General features: G+C 40.9%; 1 protein-coding gene and 1 long non-coding RNA gene across 4 annotated transcripts in view; one reads left to right on the top strand and one right to left on the bottom strand.

The window, feature by feature from the left end:
- bmal1a (basic helix-loop-helix ARNT like 1a) overlaps positions 1 to 19,273 on the top strand; it is a 39,075-nt gene that overhangs the window by 18,477 nt on the left and 1,325 nt on the right. For 2 of the 3 annotated variants that reach the window (XM_086028108.1, XM_086028106.1), the window contains 12 exons: positions 2,285 to 2,364; positions 3,070 to 3,162; positions 3,419 to 3,536; positions 3,759 to 3,908; positions 5,471 to 5,717; positions 7,960 to 8,066; positions 9,225 to 9,375; positions 9,457 to 9,536; positions 9,639 to 9,750; positions 14,518 to 14,611; positions 16,184 to 16,277; positions 16,767 to 19,273. The exon at positions 16,767 to 19,273 is cut by the window's right edge and continues 1,325 nt beyond it. In XM_086028108.1, the coding sequence (XP_085884234.1) occupies positions 2,285 to 2,364; positions 3,070 to 3,162; positions 3,419 to 3,536; positions 3,759 to 3,908; positions 5,471 to 5,717; positions 7,960 to 8,066; positions 9,225 to 9,375; positions 9,457 to 9,536; positions 9,639 to 9,750; positions 14,518 to 14,611; positions 16,184 to 16,277; positions 16,767 to 16,924 (1,484 nt within the window). In that variant the 3' untranslated portion in view covers positions 16,925 to 19,273. The remainder of the gene's footprint in view (positions 1 to 2,284; positions 2,365 to 3,069; positions 3,163 to 3,418; positions 3,537 to 3,758; positions 3,909 to 5,470; positions 5,718 to 7,959; positions 8,067 to 9,224; positions 9,376 to 9,456; positions 9,537 to 9,638; positions 9,751 to 14,517; positions 14,612 to 16,183; positions 16,278 to 16,766) is intronic. The other variant, XM_086028107.1, reaches the window with a different exon arrangement.
- LOC147148204 (uncharacterized) lies at positions 9,110 to 18,634 on the bottom strand. The gene is made up of 2 exons (XR_015086462.1): positions 14,504 to 18,634; positions 9,110 to 9,845 (listed from the first exon to the last, which is right to left on the bottom strand). It is a non-coding gene; the product is annotated as an uncharacterized LOC147148204 (long non-coding RNA).

Here is a 19,273-nt window from a genome sequence, read left to right as displayed (position 1 = left end):
AACTTTCTCTGCTGCTATTACAGTGAATGCGGACTTATTACGTTGACTCACAAAGGCACGTCGTGACTCAACTGACGTTACGCATCAGTGATTTCTGGTGCGCATGTGTACCTGCGTACCAGTTATGTGCACCCCTGGCCATATTTCAGTGCATGATAAAAAGCTAGAGTAAATGAATGTCAAATGAAGTGTACATACATGAAGATACAGATGCATGAAATCGTGCAACATCATTGATCACTCGCAAGATGTAGTTTTACGTTGTTGAAATTACTCAATTTCTCAATGTCACTATACTGGATCCACATGGGAGATACAAAATTAAAAAATAAAGGCTTCCCTGAGTCCAATAACCCATGGGTAAGGATTCATAAAGTGCACTAACAACAACTGGAAGCTGACAATGTGTATTATTAAAAAAAAAAAAATACAGATAAATGCACAACTGAGGGCACGGCATGCAGTACGGCCCTGTATAGTATGAAGTTCTCCTCCAGCCAACTACGTGGTCAGACCTAGCAATGCTAGCAGGGCTAACTAACATCACATGCCCATAAATCAGTAGTGAAGGTTTTGTCCTTATTTCCATTGATCAGTGTATGCAAGAGTCCGTCACGTCGTATTTTACAAAAAAAATAGCAGCAGGTCCAAACCATTGCGATAAGTGGTTTATTTGCTGACCTAAGCCAACGTCCTCAACAAGGGTAAAGGTTGCCAAGCGCCCCATCATTTGCATGATGAAATTACAAAATCTTGTAGCCCTCTTGTCGTCTCTGGCAAAGTTTTGCACTTCTCAAATGCAAGCCCCAGGTCTTTTTTTGTGGCTGTCTTTGGGGGAGTTTCTTTAGCAGAGCAGGCATCTTCCTAGGCTTGCTCCTCGTGTTTGCTGAACATTCGGTGTGCATAGTGCACAAAATGTCAACAGTGAAGAAATCCCATATGATCAATGCCATGTTTGTTTCCTGTGAGCTCATTGCACTTTTACGCCAGGCCCTACTCAATAGAAAAGAGCACTTGATATGCTCACCGAGAAGTCCCACACAATCCACGCACTTTTTGTTGTCTGGTCAGAGGAGAGTTTACGACAGGCACTCGAAAAGAGCACATGATTTGTCAACCCAAATGTACCGACGGCAATTCTTTTCATCTCCATTCTTGGATGTATTTTTTTTATTTTGTTGTTTTCATATTCAACGAGAACATCATAATTACTTATATCAACTCATTAATAATCGGGTCGATGTTATCGTGCATTCCCAGTTAACACTAATTTATAGTAAGCAATGAGTATTAGAACATAGAATGCATATTATTGAATATTATTCCAAATTACTTTTGAAGCAATTTCCAGAAAATCAAAACATCTTAATTTTTTCAGCTTTTTCCATCAATTCTCTCCCAATTCATTTTCAGTAAAGTACTGGATGATGTGTGGCTGTTAATCCTTATATTCAGTGGTTACTGTTTTAATCAAATCAATTACTCAAGACAGGAACCTTTGATCAAACTTTTCCCCTTGCTGCTAATCAGTTACCACGTCGCTGCGACTACCAGTGTTAGTTAACCTGCAGCAAAGTATCACAAATATAATTAGTTGGTCAGGTTGAGAAATGGTATTCAAAAGAAATGTTTCTAAATTGTCATAAGTACCGTGACAGGGCTCCGTTAACCCTCTGTAGAGAGCGCTACAGACCCATTTTTGCGTATTCCTGTAAGAAAAATTTAAAATGAATATTTTCCCGAGCCCAATGTATGTGCAAAGTTAGGTGAGTTTTCATTGTCATTTAGAAAAATGCGAGTCTTTACGGATAATAAGAATAATAATCAGAGCTGGGCACTTTACCCTTTTTTGCCAGTCCACCCTCCATCCGCGACCTAAGTACCCTTCGGTCCTCGTCCCGCCGTCCTTATTGATAAAAATAATTGTCCTCCGACCGCATCCGTCCTCAACCTTTTAAAGTGCTTCCATCCTTGCATTCCGACGGTCCGGATTTTTACGGTCTTATGATGTCCCACACAAGGACATACGTCGCATGCCAAGGGTAAGGTACTAAATGTTAACAAATCAAAATTGCTATCCCGGATTACACACACGACAGGCTGGGCATCCGTCGAGGATGGATGGACGGACAGACGGAATGCCCTGCTCTGATAATAATAATAATAATAATAATAATAATAATAATAATACATTTCTACAGAAACAATAGGGAACTTGCAGCAGTCGTTCCTCGTGCCCTGACTATTCCTACTTTGTAATTAGTGTGTTTACTCTTCCATACAGGAGCAGCAAATCCATATACAGAGGCCAACTACAAGCCTTCCTTCCTTTCTGATGATGAGCTGAAACATTTGATACTAAGGGTGAGTGCTACACAGAGAATAAAACTTTTATTTGTGCGTGCATATGCGGACACATGGTGGGGGATGGGCACCGTGTATAATTGATTTTAGGCATGGGCCGATTACTGGTTTGATGGTTTACCTTGGTATTACAAAGTCAAAGGTTTCAGTAATCTCAGTCAGTCACCGCTAATGTGTCCTTTTCTTTTTTGAGGAGACTTCTAAGCAAGGTGCAATATGATTGGCTACTTGCAGAGATCACTAAATAATCCACCTCTTTGAAGTTAATGCCAACCTTTTCTCCCAGTTTTCCAGAGAGAGATTTTCCGTCAGTTTCAGTCTTTACATGAAGCAGTCTGTGTCAAGCACAGTTTATTATCCACGATTGACAGTCATCGTTTAAATGACGGAACTTCAGTCTATAGACCGTTCTTTGTTCTAGCCTTTTTCTCGGCCACCAGGACAACAATGACAGAATATTGGACTTCTTTATGCAAAGCCACTTCCAAATGTCCCAAACATAAAATCAGACAGGGCTTTGAGATCACGTCTCCCAACATACTACAAAGAGCTAAATGAATGTTTCCCCGAAAGGCTTGGCTACAACACACACACCATATACATGTTCCCAGGAGGACTATGGTGTACTTATTTCTTGAGAATTGTATGCTGAACTGGTTCCAAAATCGGAAAATTTATATTTGTGCATTATCTGTTTCCATGCAGGCTGCTGATGGCTTCCTGTTTGTGGTTGGATGTGATCGAGGAAAAATTCTTTTTGTTTCGGAATCAGTTTACAAGATTCTTAACTACAGCCAGGTACGCATTGAGTGTTTGCAATATACCATGTAAAATATGTATGATGTTGTAAAGTTCGTAATGTATCTTGTCAGCCTGTAGAAGTGCAAAATCATTTCAACTGCATTGATTATATTTGACATTCTACCATGCTTAGTAGTCTAGGTATCAAGCTATTCAATAGAGCTACAGTAACACATAGTAAGACATCCAGCGTAAGTTGGAGTTATGACCAAGTGCCACAACTGACATTTCTGTGTTGCTTTCTTTTTTCCAGAATGACCTCATAGGTCAGAGTCTGTTTGACTATTTACATCCCAAGGATATTGCCAAGGTCAAAGAACAGCTGTCTTCTTCTGATACAGCCCCCCGTGAAAGGCTCATCGATGCTAAAAGTAAGCCAATATCTGCTCACTACGTCTTGAGGTGACTCAACTGTGCTCCTGCCCTCATCCTGACATTGTGGAATGTGCTAATGAAATGTAAATGTACCATGTTGTGTACATTCTATTGACTGCAATGAATCCTTACAATCTATGTATGCATGTATGGATACATGTGGGTGAACAATCATTTTGGCTGGTGATGATGAATTTTTTTGTTTTTTGTATTTGCAGCTGGTCTTCCAGTGAAGACCGACATCACACCTGGGCCATCTAGACTTTGTTCTGGTGCCAGGCGGTCATTTTTCTGTAGGATGAAGTGCAACAGGCCGTCTGTCAAAGTAGAGGATAAAGACTTTCCCTCAACCTGCTCAAAGAAAAAAGGTAGTGTTTTGCAAACAATTGTATGTAGTCATTATTCTGCCTTATAATATATTATAATTGTTTTTATCTCCAGTCAATATTTTTTCATTTCTTATCATCTTGATATAAACAAATTTTAGTTTCCACCTTTTGAAAACTCTTGCTCTCTTAGTGCCTCTTTCTATTTTTAAAAGGCCACATCCTTGTTATAACCAGGACTCACACTTCATTTAGCGCACGGCATTACACAACAAAGGAAGTTGGCCTCCTTAAGTGCATATATATTCAATGAACAGATAGAAATACAAAAGAATTGTAGTGCAAAATGTTACATGGAAAACTTGATCTTAAAGGGCTGCCAGCCCCATTTCGACGTGTTGATGGGGAAATGGAGCAATATTGTAAAATTTTATAAATATCTGGTGTTCCCATCCCCAGGTTAATTTTAATGCAAGGCGACGTGTTGGAAACGAATGTGACGTCAAGTTGTTGACTGGGCCTTCCCTTGCACCCACCAGTTGCTATTGGCTGACACGCCCAGATTGTTGTTGTTGTTGTCATATATAGTGCTTAACTCGTACCTCAAATCCGCCATCGCTGTTTGTTAAACATTTAACCACCGAATCCGGAATCCATTCCAATGCATTAATAATTGTACTTTGCTGAAAAACGCATCATAGATGGTCCCAAAAAAATGTAACATCCAATTTTATAATGATGGTAAAGGGAGTGCACTTTTTGAAAAACATATCGAGTGTACATATGCACCAACGGCATCGCAGCACCAACCAGTTACTTACTTTAACCGTCAGTATCTCCCCCACTCTCAAACCCAGGCTGTTCTTCCAACCATCCATGCATCTGTCCATTTTCTGAAGCACTTATCCTTTTGGACTTATTTTGATTCCGTCCGCTTCGTACAAGCTGCTATCTAGCGCTAAGCTAACCGGGGTATTTTTGCGTCCTCTTCAAACTTGCTTTATCTGACCCTGTGACGGCGTGAGGCAAGCAATGAACACAGACAAAGTCGCTGACAAACTGTCTAGCTGGGCTTCATTGACTGCTTAACAGTTGAATTCAATGCTCGATAGCCAGCGCCCCGGTGCAAGCTTGCCCATATTTGGAAGTGCTTTTGTAGTAGCCTACTAGAGAGTAACAGGAATGCTTTTCCCGCTGGTTGGTTTATTGGTTCCTGTGTCTGAACTCCGAGCACTGTTAATCTACTCCCCCAGCCCATCCTATAATGCACATTCTGACACCACTGGGACACCGCTCTCGAAATAAACATTTTTCAATGTGAGGACGTGATGCAGATTGATGCCGCGCAGCCCTGGCCTGCTTTGCACCGAGAGGCGACGCAACGCAGCGTTCCGTCCTTGAGCCGTCGTAACACATACTCGATTAATGAATCCGTCGATGGCGCGATGCGCATCGCTGCGTCCAATGTGATGACAAAAGTTGCGCATCACACACAGCGAATGCTCTTATGCAGTAACCCATAAAATGTACTTTATTAACGAACATAATGTATCTGTTTATTTTGATGTAACTGTAGTACCCTTCCTGTTGTATTGTCAACACAGCGGATCGCAAGAGCTTCTGCACGATTCACAGCACAGGATACCTAAAGAGTTGGCCGCCCACAAAGATGGGTCTTGATGAAGACAATGAGCCTGATAACGAAGGCTGCAACTTGAGCTGCCTGGTAGCCATCGGTCGACTACACCCACATATTGTCCCTCAGCCCAGCTTGGCAGACATCAGAGTGAAGCCCACCGAGTATGTTTCCCGGCATGCCATTGATGGCAAATTTGTCTTCGTTGACCAGAGGTGAGCCGACACAATGCAAATCATTACATCAAACTTTTGCAGTCGTCCTATTTGATTTGTCCCCTCTTTCTAAACATTTCCCGATTGAGCTCAATTACTATTTTTGAATGGATGACAAAACCTGTTGTGTTTGGGGTTGAGCTGCCAGATGTATTCCAACATTTTCTTTAAATGTAAGAATTAGTCCAGCGGAAGCTTTGTTTGAGGGAGAGGTAAGACGAGCCGTGTAGGGTATTCCTGCAGGAATGTTCAACACACTCTGTCAAAACTAAAGGTGTCAAAAGGAATCTAATTAATCAACTAATCGATTATCAAATCAATCCACAAATTTTGATAAACCAGTAATTGTTTAGTGCCATTGTTCAACTTAAAATTGTCCAAACACTCTGATTTCAGCCACTCAACAGTAATTATTCTCTGATTCCTGTAGTCAGTTCATGTGGAAAACATGAGCGTTTTAAAAAAACTTGGTGAGCACAATATCATCCCTTCTCTTGTGATATTGCTTTATTGTTGTTTATCACTTAACAATACCAAATAAACAATAGAAAAAAAATAATAAATAGTGAAAACATACCTGCCAATTTGGCCAGTGATGCATGAAGCAATCGTTTTGGTCAGATATACTTGGCCATCGAGAGTCACACTTAGAGGCCTAGATATACCAATCCGACGTTGGCCAACAGGGACAGATGCTTACCCCCTGTGGCATTGGGCCGGCTGTCGGCAAGTCACACTGGAAAAATACACCGCAACGACAGACATCGACGCTGACCATTAAAGTACCTTCTGCGCATGCGTGCGATGTAATACCTTTCCATACCATCGGCGGCGGTAGTCACTATTCCTTATGGTTAGAAAAATCCAAAAATGTAAAAACGTAAACAATGCATTCAGCTATACTCTTCGCTCACGATAAACCCTCACGTTCTTGATACGGTATTGTGAAATACTTAAATTGTCAACCCTCGCTCTTGTTCTTGTGAAAAGATTAAGGTAGCAAAGGCGTGCTCACTGTTTATCCGCATTTCCCGTTGGTGCTCGGAGCGCTGATTTGCTAGTTAACAGCCAATTAGAGTGACCAAATGTCACGACTCGCGACGCCGATTCAACATGCGTAAATGCCCGCCAGACGCTTACTGATGGGTTCCGACACTACGCCGGTGGTCACTACACCAATCAGACGGCGCATTCAGACGCCACGACGCTTCACGGCCTCCGACGTCGGTTTGGTCTATCAGGGCCTTTACGCCAAGATGATATTGTGCAAAGGAAGAGGCATGATGTGTATATGTTAACGGAATGCCGGAGTGGGAGGGAGCATCACATTTCGCTTTCTGTCGTCGGTAATGCTAAGAAAGTCAACACAATTAGGGAATGGGGATCTTTGGCACCAATCTGAGCTCTAATTTTAATAGATGATACAAATTGCACCTGAGTATAAATCGCAGCAGCAGACAAACTATGGGGGGAAAAAGATGTGATAGTCCAAAAAAATGTGGTGTTTATTAACATTTGACATTTTCTGGCCTTTGTATCTTGTTGTTGTTCATATTTTTTATATCCGTTGTGCCTTTATAGTCCTGAAATATTTCAAATCTGTCAACCTGCTCACTAGAAGGAGAAGACCAACATGCACATCATTTTCTCTGTATTGAAAGTTTAGTACCTTTAACTGCTACCTTGTGACTGCATCGAGACATTAGACGTCAGTTCACTGCATGTCCTCCACAAACTCATTCTTAAAATTGTTTAAATTAATGTTCAAATGTACACTTTGTATTTTGTGTGTTTGTATGTGTTTATCTTAAATTACCATCTATTTTATTTATTATCTAGACTTATGGAAGGATTTAACCAGATGTGCAAAAAAATTTGCGCAGCGCACGAAAAAAAAAACCCCATGATTTAATTTGAATGGGTAAAACTCTAAATACACAATATTCAATATTTAAAAAAGACCAAAAAAAGCATGAACAGATTATTTGGTATCTATTAAAATTGTACTAGAGTGGCCCCGGATCACCGGCACACTGTTCATGCAGAACCCTGCTCGATTAGCTCAAGTCTACAGATTCTATCAGTTCCTTCATCTTGGAGCAAAACACTGCCACAAAGTTTTGGCGTTACTTTTCACCCATTATTTTCTGAAAACGTGCTATTTTTGTGATGATGAATGTTATAATTAGCTTTGTGTACTAAATTAAGTCTAAATCCTTCTTCTTTTTGGTGTGTTTGTTAGAGCAACAGCCATCCTCGCCTACCTACCCCAGGAGCTGCTTGGAACATCCTTCTATGAATATTTCCACCAGGATGACATCGGCCATTTGGCAGAGTGCCACAGACAAGGTATTTGGAAAGGCCTTGGTCTGATGAATGCAAATCAACCTGGAACATTTCAACACTGGAACACAATTGGAATCAAGTGTGCTGGCAAAAAATCATATACATTGCTAACTTTTGGCAGTAGCTACACTGCCATCTTGATTCATTTGGCCCATTAAAGCCTAAAGTGCTTGGCTTAACAGCTCCCCAAAACCTAAGGTCGTGTTTGGAATTACCCTTGAAAACCTCATGTTTTCCCAGAAATTCAACACCTACAAAATAATTAATATCTCAGCTCCTGTAGCAGACAGAAACATAATTCCAAAAGAATTTGAGACGTTAGACATGTGGCTTGCACACAGGCCGGAGTTTATTCATCTTTACTGTTTCAATCGAAGATGTAAAAATAAACTGTCAATGCAAGAGAAGCACTATTTTTAATGTAAGAAATCGAGTGATAATTACCATCCTCTATTCTGTTACAAAGATGTCGATACTGTCATTGTCTACAAACATATATCTTAACTATATATCACGTTCGACTGGTTCTGCTGGTTCAAAGTCCACAAGCGCGTCGTCTATATCGCTGCCGTTACTCATTTCAGAGCTCACGCGATCGATGGTCGACCGCCCTTATGACTCGCAAGAATTCCTGAACATCCTCTGCGGGCTTACGACATCGTCACGTGTATATTGTGATGCATTTTATTATAATGCATAATTAAATAATAAAAAGAAAATGACGTGTACGCTCTCTCGCTTTAAGGTTAGAAAGACGTCATTGCGTTCTCGTGGTAGAAACGCGGTTGTACGCTCCCGTCCTTAATGGGTTAAGTAAGGACTTTTACTCAGACAAAAAGACGAAATACGACAGTGGTCAAAATAAATGTGTACTTTTAAAAAGCAAGATATTCTATCAATTTCTCTATGAACACAAGAACGTTTTTCAGAATTTAGATTAAAACATTTTTGTGTGTACAATGACAAATCTGATCTGCATTCAATGAGTATTTTGTCGTAGCAGACAGAACATAAAGTGAAAGGAAGGTCAAGTCATCCAAAAAATCTTTGGGCTGTACTCATTTATTGGAGCACTGTATGTACCGCTGTTGTGCAAGAAGGTCTAAAATAACAGCAAGAGAGCTGTATCAATTCATTTATTTCTTCTGTTTATGGTTGTAGTGCTGCAGATGAGAGAGAAGATTAACACAAACTGTTACAAATTCAAGATCAAAGATGGCTCTTTCATCACACTGAGGAGCCGATGGTTCAGCTTTATGAACCCCTGGACCAAGGAGGTGGAATACATTGTGTCCACGAACACTGTTGTGTCGTAAGTGTCGAAGGACAAACACAGGATGTCAGAAAAGCTTGTTTTGAAGGAGATTATTTCCACATGCTCGTCTCTCTCTAGGTGTCCGATGATGGAAGGATCAGAATACCCTCAATCTGCTGCTTCCCCACAGAGTATGGACAGTGTCCTCCCTTCAGAGGGTAAGCTGAAAACGCCGCCCGGCACAATATAAACTGCAACCTTGCCACTGTCCAGCATTACTAAGTGTTTAAACCCTCGTCTTCTGGGTCGCTGTTGACCAGTAGGTGGAGGAAGACGGGCATTGCAGACGGTGCCTGGCATTCCCGGTGGCACAAGAGCAGGAGCTGGAAAAATTGGAAGAATGATTGCAGAGGAAGTGATGGAGATCCAAAGGTAAGAGCAGATTGCTGTCGTCGCAAATTGCAACCGGTGCGAAGTGTGGTTCCTTTTTGGTTCGTTGTCTTCTTCTGGACTCCCTCTGTCTGTGGCTACAACAATCCAATGACAATTTTATAATATCAGCCGGTAAACATATTACTGTGGAAATCAGCAAGTGTTTATATCGCAGCAGAAAGCAGTCTAATAGTCGTACTATTAGTTGCACATCACAAATGCCGTTTGTGCTGTGATTTTATGCACAGTCCTTTCAGCGCAAGGCTAAAAATGCCCATGTCAATTACGATAAAATGTTTCAGGTAAAGTGCACCATATCGTTTTCGAGTTCAGGTCTAGACCACAGATCTTAATTATGTGTCTACACTACAGACGCAATGTCTCCTTGTTTGTCTGTTCGTCTGGTGTAAGACTGCACTTTCTTTTTCTTTCTTTTTTTGCAACAGAGAATGATTCAACCAGGTCATTATTGTTGTGGTTCTAATTTATGTGGGGGATTTTTTTTTTATTTGTTAAAGGAGAACTTGGTCGAAGATGTCAAAACCTCATGTTATATTTTAAATGTGCATATCTTATTTATGTGGTTTACGTCATTCTATGAAGTGACAAAAAAAGAGAGGGAGTTACGTTCCAGTCTACCACCGCAATAAGTGAAATCTGCGATATAGAAACAACCCACTCCATGTTTAACTCATTCACTGCCAGACATTTTCAGACCCTCGTTTACCCTAAACCTTTGAAAAAATTTGAAAAAAATACGAATACGTTCCTGCACTGTGAAAAGACAAATACATTTATCAATGAATTTATCGTGAATGAGCTAAATACACAAGTAATGCCAACACATTTTAACACATGTATACTTTATTGAGGGAGAATGAGAGCAATGAATAACACAAAAATATTGTACAGTGCTACCTCTACTTACGAAATTAATTGGTTGTGGAAGAAATTTCTTAAGTAGAAAATGTTGTAAGTAGTGTTTTCCATGTAAATGCCCTAATCTGTTCCAAGCCCCCCAATATTCAGACATAAATGTTTTATAAAGCATAATAATGCATAAAAACATGTAACAAATACATGTTACAATTAGATTATTGCACAATAAATGACAGTTGTGCATAATGTAAAAAAACAAAGAGTAGAGTAAGGAATAAAAATGATGGTCATTTACCTTTTAATTGCTGTCCTCATCGCTTTTTGCCCTCTTTGGTTCATGTTCTCTCTCAGAAGTTGTTTTAGTCTGACGTTTTGTAAAGGACTGATTTAATAACGTGGCGACTGTCGATACATTACGGTCATATTCTTTGGCGAGATCAACCAAACGCATCCCTTTTTGATACTTGGCTATTATCTCTTGCTTTGTTTGTATGGACAAAAAAAACGATTTTCTCCTTTTTTTCTTTTCCTCGTTTCTAATTCACATAAAACTATCGGAACACCTCATGGCCCGAGGGGCGAATGACGAGGACGCTGCATAGACATATCTATCACATATCTATCTATCTACCTGTCTATCATTCGGCACACATAGACACATACGGTAGAGGTCCCTCTTAGCCAATGGGGTGCCAGGAAGATGCTAGGCTAGCCAATGGCAGAGCAGCTATGAGTATGTTGCGTTCAGGAAACTCCGTAGCTGCGAGTATCAGCCCATACTTTTACCTTTCGTATCTTGACATTTCTTTCGTAAAAAGAGGCAATATTTTCCTGTTGAGGCGTTTTGTAACTTGAAAATTTCGTATGAAGAGACGTAAGTAGAGGTACCACTGTACAGTGTAACAGTGTACCAATCCCTCTATTTACAGCAATGTAAACTATTCCGTTTTTTTCCTAACTATCAAACCTAACTTGCCATCTGACAGTCTACATCAATAATCATGACCAAAGATGTACATTATAAAATGAACCTACTGTTGTTTCTTTCTGTAGCATTTAAAAACATCCTGCTTTGGATGACATTTAATTGTAAAACTAGGCCATGCAGATGAATTCCGAGCAATGTTCCTTCTAATTTTCCAAGCATCTGAACATTCACTCAAACTCACTGAGCATTCCGGCGACCACGGTGAGCAACATCAGACTTGCCAGACAGGCGTAACAGTTGGCGTATACTGCATTTGTCATCATGGTAGTAATAAACAAGCCACACCTGGCCAGTAGTCATAGAATTTACAAGAGACCAAGCCCTCCATGAGTAAGGTACTAATACAGTGGGTACGGAAAGTATTCGGACCACTTGAAATTTTTCACTTTGTGTCATTGCAGCCATTTGCCAATAAAAAAAAAGTTAATTTTATTTCTCATTCATGTACACTCAGCACCCCATCTTAACAGAAAAAAATAGAAATGCAGAACATTTTGCAAATTAATGAAAAAAGAAAAACTGCAATATCATATGGTCATAAGTATTCACACCCTTTGCAGCGACCTTCACATTTAACTCACATGCTGGCCAATTCTTCTGATCCTCCTTTATTGTCCAGAGTCCAACTGTGTTTAATTAAAGTGATTGGACTTGATTAGGAGAGGTCTATATAAGACCTTACAGCTCACAGTGCATGTCAGAGAAAATGAGAATCATGAGGTCGAAGGAACTGTCCAAGGTGGTCAGACACAGAATTGCGGCAAGGCACAGATCTGACCAACGTTACAAAAGAATTTCTGCAGCACTCAAGGTTCGTAAGAGCACTGTGAGCACTCCATAATCCTCAAAGGAAGGATTGGGGCTGTGCTTATTTTTTTCGGTTTCAGCGGTCTACGTCACGGGACGGAGCAATTACATATTGCTCGCTTTGTCAGTTCTGTTGTCCAAAACGGCGACCGATCGCCACCAAAATGCAAATCCACATTACTACTCTTGTCCACTTCAACCTGTCCACTTCAACCTGTGAAAGTATAAAAGTGTTCTGCACAATAGTTTGGATTTATTGACATAAAACCTGATCTCATCATGATCACCTCCACAAAACCCAAAATACCGTGGCGATTGCTCCTCCACTTTCACAAGCTGAAGCGGACAAGAGCATGAATGCGCACACGAACCCCGACTGGTTATATTTCGGACATTTAGCTACGCTAAACTAGTGTCAACTCTCAGGAGGGAGACGGCGGCTTGCAGCAGCAGCAGGCAGATTGCAGCTTTACGCCTCCCACTTCCCTCCCTGGCTAAAGTTAGGATGATAGGACGGCTAATAACAACAACTAGCTTCAGGTCGTTAAAACAAAAGGTGTTGGCACAACAACGTTAGCTCCTTACACTGCGTCCAGCCTGCGTCGATCTTCATGTCGCAGGGTTGCCATCCAAGCAGTCGCGTGCGTTGTCCGACACCGCTTGCAGCCGCCAGAGAGTGAGGGTAGGCCCTCATCAAACAAGCGCCAATGTTCAGCGAACAAAAAGTTCCAGCAAGGCTAACTCCACAGCCGAGTGTGGTTGCATTGGAACGCACCATTTTGGCTGTTTACGTTCCAAATTGGACGGCATGTTGTCCGTCGAAAAACTGGGGCTGTTCCTCATCCAAATAAATGTGCACTTCTACTCATTCCCACTTCAGTCTCTGTAAATATCCTGACTGGTGTTTAATGCCTCGCCCATCCTAACCGTGATCAGCATTGAGGCAGTGTTTTAGCAGTGTTTGTTTTTTTTTAAGCAAAGAAGCAGTGTGCGCTCGTCCCAGCCTAAATCTATGTAGCTCGTACTCAATTCCACATTTCCTCATTCTCATAAATCAGCCACGGAGAGGTTAATCCTATTGATATGTTGAATTGGGCATTAGTAGGGATGGCCACATAAATTTTGGTGCCAATTGATCGCCGTATTTGGACATTATAAGCAATGAAAGTACAATGATTTCCATTTGAGAGTTTGGAACCAGTTCCTCCCGTGACTCCGACCGAACAAGGATAGAATGGTTCCTCATTAACAAGAGGCGTTATTCATGGAGTCACTTATTTCCTAATTTCTCCCAAATTTATTGATAAAATAGAAAATGACAACTCTTCATTTTCCCAATCAAAAAATATATAAAATGAACTTGCTAGTGAAAACATGGCCATCCCGTCCCCACCATCCCTTTAAGCCTTTGGGAGGTATAAAATCGAATTGATTATTTAACGTTTGACATCCCAACTACTAGACTGACGGATGGAAAACGATTTGATCAGGTAGTATAACGTACGTGACTAGATGGACCACTGATTATAATTAAGGAAAATAGCAAATCTTTTATAGATTGATGGAAAGCCCACATTATTTCGAGATTTAAAGCTATTAACACTTACTGCATCGAGGGATGTTTTCCTGTTTGAGTTTGAAATGACCTCACCGTGTATGTGTGTTGTCTATTTTGTAATGTTTTGGCTGCCATCATTTGTCGGGTGTTTGCTGGCGTTGTAAGGGTTGACGTCGATTTACGTTTCTTAAAGTTTGACGAGACACAAACGGAGATGATGGTGTGTAGCTCCTTGAGCCATGACAAATAAAAACGCATCCTTGCAAAGATGTCAAGCGGTCAAAGACACAGTCGAAAAGAGGCTTGTGAACATTAGATGAGCCATGATTGGTTATTACCCGAGCCCTCAGCGACTGTGATGTCATTTTCAGTCGACAGCAAGTGACGTGTTTTTTCATTGTTCATGAAAAATAATGAATTTATAAAATTCAGCATACACAAAATATGAACGTTTTACTGATGAAAATGGAAAAAGGACAAAAGTATCCCTTTAGTTTCCTTCATATTGACAAATAACTCACCGTTTTGATTGTAGAATCCGAGGCTCCTCCCCATCCAGCTGTGGTTCCAGCCCGTTGAACATCACTAGTACCCCTCCACCGGACACCTGCTCTCCTGGGGGAAAGAAGGTAACACAGGTGCACACACACTCACACAGTATCTGCTGGAAAAGAAAGTCTTGACAAGCGTATACGCATTCCAAAAAAGCTGATATTGATTATAAACCCATTATTCTTGCCACACCCATAATGGGCCAATCATATGAAGAACAACAACTGACTGAATAAAGGTGAACAATTGAAAGTGAAATACATTTCTGATACATTTGCCAATGCAATGCATGGCATTTATTATGAATAATGTAATGAGTAATGGTACCGACTCCCAGTCCAGCAGGGTCCCATTCGCTAGCACCATGTTAGCTGCATTATCATGCACACAGGCGACGGCTTTATTTTCTAGTGCCCACGTACCCATCACACTCCGCAGGAGAGCAACCAAGTTTTGAGCTGTGTCTTTCCTCTAAGGCTAGGTTCACACCGCAGCCAAGTGCGACCCAGATCGGATTTTTTTGCCCAAATGCGACCTGTATCTGATTTTTTTTTTTTTAATGACAGTCTGAACGGCTCAATTACGATTTTTTTCAAATGCGACCTGGGTCGCTTTCATATGTGGTCCTGGATCGGATACGTATCATGATGTGTTCATACAGCAGACAAGACAGAGGTCGCATTTTTAATGTAATATGAACGCTTACGCAAAAAAATTGGATTTTTTTTAGGGGGGAGGGAGCAATTCTCTGTCTTGGTGCTCAGCATGTTTACAGAGGTGTGTGGAACAAGATACTTAATGCCGCGTTTAACCGACTAGTAAAATACAAAACGTTTAATAAATCATAGACGGTTAGATGACTAGTCGCACACATCCCTAGTAACTGCTCTAGTTGTCTACTTATGATAATGGAATTAAAGGTTAAAGATTAGAGCTTAAACGATTAACTGATTAATCAACAACTAATCAATCATCAAATTAATTCCTATTGATTTTTGATAATCGACTAATCATTTTGAAACATAGTTTAGTTAGAAATTGTCCAAAACCTCAGAATTCCAGCCTCTCAACAGCAAATACTCTCCGATTTCTGTAGTCCTCCTGGTCAGCAGACTTACCTTTGTGTTGAATCATGGTAAAAGATTTACCAATGGTTTGCTTTTAGTTAAAAAAAATCATGATTTTTGCTCTTTTTTTCTGCCTTGTTACAGACCAAACCAGTAACTGAATCTTAATTCATTCATGTTTGTTCATTTTTTATCAATTATAATAAAGGGATGAAAATTGAAGCTTTAAAAAAAAAAAAATCACATTTATTGACTAATTGACAAAATTTATCGCAGATTAATTGATTATTAAAATTGTTAGTTGTTGTCCTATTACAGTGAGTTTCCTCCAAAGTGTCGTAAATGAGTGAATTACTTTTGGCCACATTGATCAGTGCAGCAGCTGTTCTTCTGTCAGCAAGCAGTTGTTGACGGTGTATGAGCTACCGCACTACGCTGTTCGGCTCAAATGGTGCTCACTGTGCTTTTGTGGAGGTGTGCACCAATCACGACTGAGCTTCCTTTCCTGCTTTCTGTTCTGACCAAGCTGTTCTCACATATTTCAGCCCATGCCTAACTGCTTAACTTGTGTCATGTTAATAGATTCACAATGGCGGCACACCTGAGCTGGCCAGCACTGGGATCCTTCCGGGGCCGGATTCTGTGGGCTACCCCTACTCCAACCAGTCCATCATGAGTGAGTCGCACACCCACACACGCGGCAGAAATGTTCCAACACACTTTTGTGGCATTTTTTGAGCAGGTTTAACCCTTACCAGAAAGCACCATGTCATCAAGCTGTAGTTAGCATAATTAGCAGGGCTGGGCAAAAAAGCGTTATCATATCGACATCTAGATATGAATAATCAAGACGGTCGAAATCTGTCGAGTATGTATTTAGCATCGAGTATATCCTATCAAAAATGAAGACCGTATCAGTCGAAGACGGGACAGATGTGAGTATTTGTGAGCACCAGTCTGGTTTTGTGCCTCAGAAGATGACCACAGAGGCATTATTGGCCTTGTGAGTGTTGGAGTTGATGCAAAAAAGCTGCATTGCGTCTTGGTCGAAACTGTCAAAAGCTATGGAGGCTCGCTTACGAATCTCGTCAGAAGTTTCGGTTCACTGTAAAATGTTGTTTCCGCTCACGCTCGGGCTAATTGTCTTGGTCATTCCTCACTTCAGGCGACAACTCCCACCTGAGTATCGACATCATGGACGAGCCCGGCTCCAGCAGCCCCAGCAACGATGAGGCGGCCATGGCTGTCATCATGTCCCTTCTGGAGGCAGACGCCGGCTTGGGCGGCCCCGTCGACTTTAGTGACCTGCCTTGGCCTTTGTGAAGAAGCTCGAGGGCATCGTGCGGAGAGAGAGAGAGAGAGAGAGAGAGAAAGTGAGAGAGAGAGAGAGAGAGAGAGAGACACCCTCCCAGCACCAGAGCCACCGGTAGAGAGTTCAGTCAAGAGGAAACGGCTTTTTAGTTGCATTTTCTTTTCGGTTTCCTGTTCTGCTACTCTGTTGCTCGCTGCCCGGCAAAAGCGTCATTCATGTCATTGTGAATGAAACCGAAAAGGAGATTTAACCGCAAGAATCAAATTCACGGAGCTTCAAGGTGAAACCAAATGAAGGCATTTCCATAATACACGAGCACTTTAGCAGCGGTAGTTGGACTTTGCTCAAGTTGGGCTGACCCGCGTGCTGACGGACAGCCGTCTTGCCAACGCTGGCTCTGAGCTTCTCTGTCGGCCGCTGAGCCCCAACCAACACCAAACTGGGAAACATTCAGCGGCCGGAGGCTCCCGGGTGCTGTTCGCCTCCCAGTGTACAATGTGGTGTTTGCTGGTGTCTGTTCAAGTTGACAAGTTGGGAGACGCTCACAGCAGTTCAGCCATCATTGCGATCATTGCGAAGATGGCACTTCACCCCGACAATTCCACATGGCGTGTGTATATCCGAGGAAGATGACCGGCTGTTGTTTTTCACCACAACTTCCACTTGTTAAATTGCGCATTGTCTGAGTTTGAACGACTCACTCGAAAAGCATCTCAAAAGTTGCACGTAGAAACTGAACTACAGTCTGTCTTTCTCACGCACATTTCAGCTGGCAGTCCTGATGGGGGACAAAAATTGCCGTGGCCCTCTTGTAACGCTTCCACAAGCAAACCAACAAGTTGTTCCAATAATTGTGATGTCTTCTAAGGCTCACTGTCCAGAGACACAGAAAGAAAAAAAAAAAAGACAGTGCTTCTCATCATTCACTTTGACATTTGCACACTTTGTCCAGGCAAAGGCGTCCTGGCAAGCTAATTAGCATCAAACACTGACATAAAAAGCTGACTGTTCTTGGTCACTCAACTGTTGAAATGGTGAATCATCTTGAGTCAGTCGCACGTTGTAAATCTGATCCCTAAAATGTAGAGATGCCTACCCAACAACTTATTTTATTTTTTTTTGTGAGACAGGACACGTCAATTAACAAATGAGTGTTAGGGCCACGCTGAAAAGAAAAGTTGTAATCTACGATTATTCATTTGTATCTTTTTGGGGAAGAAAAAAAGAAATGTTCAAGTTTAAAGTTATTTTGTGAGGAAAAAAGAATTTTCACTAAAACCAACAATCTCACATGAATCTTTTTGTTTTTCTTGAGAGAAAAAAAACGTAATGTTGTGAGTATAACAGTCCATACGTGCTCTTTGCGTGTATGAAGTCATTTTGGGGAGAAAAACTCAAAATATTAACATTTAATATCATTTTCAAGAGGGGGGAAAGTCAGTCTTTTGAGTATGAATTGTATTTGTTCATGAAAGGTATTTACAAAGACATTGGCAATATGGCTTCCCACTTGAACTGAAAAACATTCCTGTAATAGAATAACAGTCAACTTTATTTTCTTCATTATGACTTTATGCTTGTAACGTTCCAATTTTGTGTGCCTAATTTTCCAAATGGCTAGTAGTATTGCAATTTTTTCATTGAGGGTTTTTTTTTTCCTCATGTTATTCATTGTGGCCCTAACATTCCTTTGCACACCCTCAGGATAAATTTTACTGCAAAAAAACCCCAAAACTTTTGAATTTAGTCCATTTCGCACTTGATAACAAAAGCGTACTACATGAAATTGACAACTGTCAGGGCCAAGAAATCCTGTAACCTTGCCCTTTAAACAGACTGAGGTCAGTAAAAAATAAATAATCATTAAAAAACAAAATCCAAGTGCAAGTAATCCAGTACTAAAACGGTAATTGAGATGAGTCTTGAAGGAGAGCCATGAGTGTCTGTTGCCTAATTTAGTTTGCGATCCCATCATTGATGATGAAATCTCAATGTGACCCGGTCGCATGGTGTCCTCTAAAAGTTTGATTCGAAACGAGATGTCGGGAGGCGTTTAGCGGATGTCGCCTCCTGCCCGTATGGAGACAAGACAGTACACACTTGAATATGTACATCCGAAAGGTCCGAAAGTGTTATAAAACATTTGTAGGGCACGCTCCACCAGTCAAAATGGATGCTCAGTTGTCATGGTAACATAAGAGAGCCATAGAATTTTCAAATAAGTTGTAATTCGATATCATAAAATAATTGTCTGCTGAATTGATTTTTAAAAAAGTAACGGTTACCTGAGTATTTTTTTTTTTTGACTTTTAATGTACTACAATCATATTCAGTGCTGTGTTTTGGCTCTCTAGGTATTT

The sequence above is a fragment of the Filicampus tigris genome, chromosome 4 (assembly GCF_054856515.1).
Source record: "Filicampus tigris isolate MCC_2025a chromosome 4, RoL_Ftig_1.0, whole genome shotgun sequence".
Lineage (NCBI taxonomy): Eukaryota > Metazoa > Chordata > Actinopteri > Syngnathiformes > Syngnathidae > Filicampus > Filicampus tigris.
Note: the sequence above shows the minus strand (reverse complement) of the source record. Positions and strands in the feature narration are given on the sequence as shown.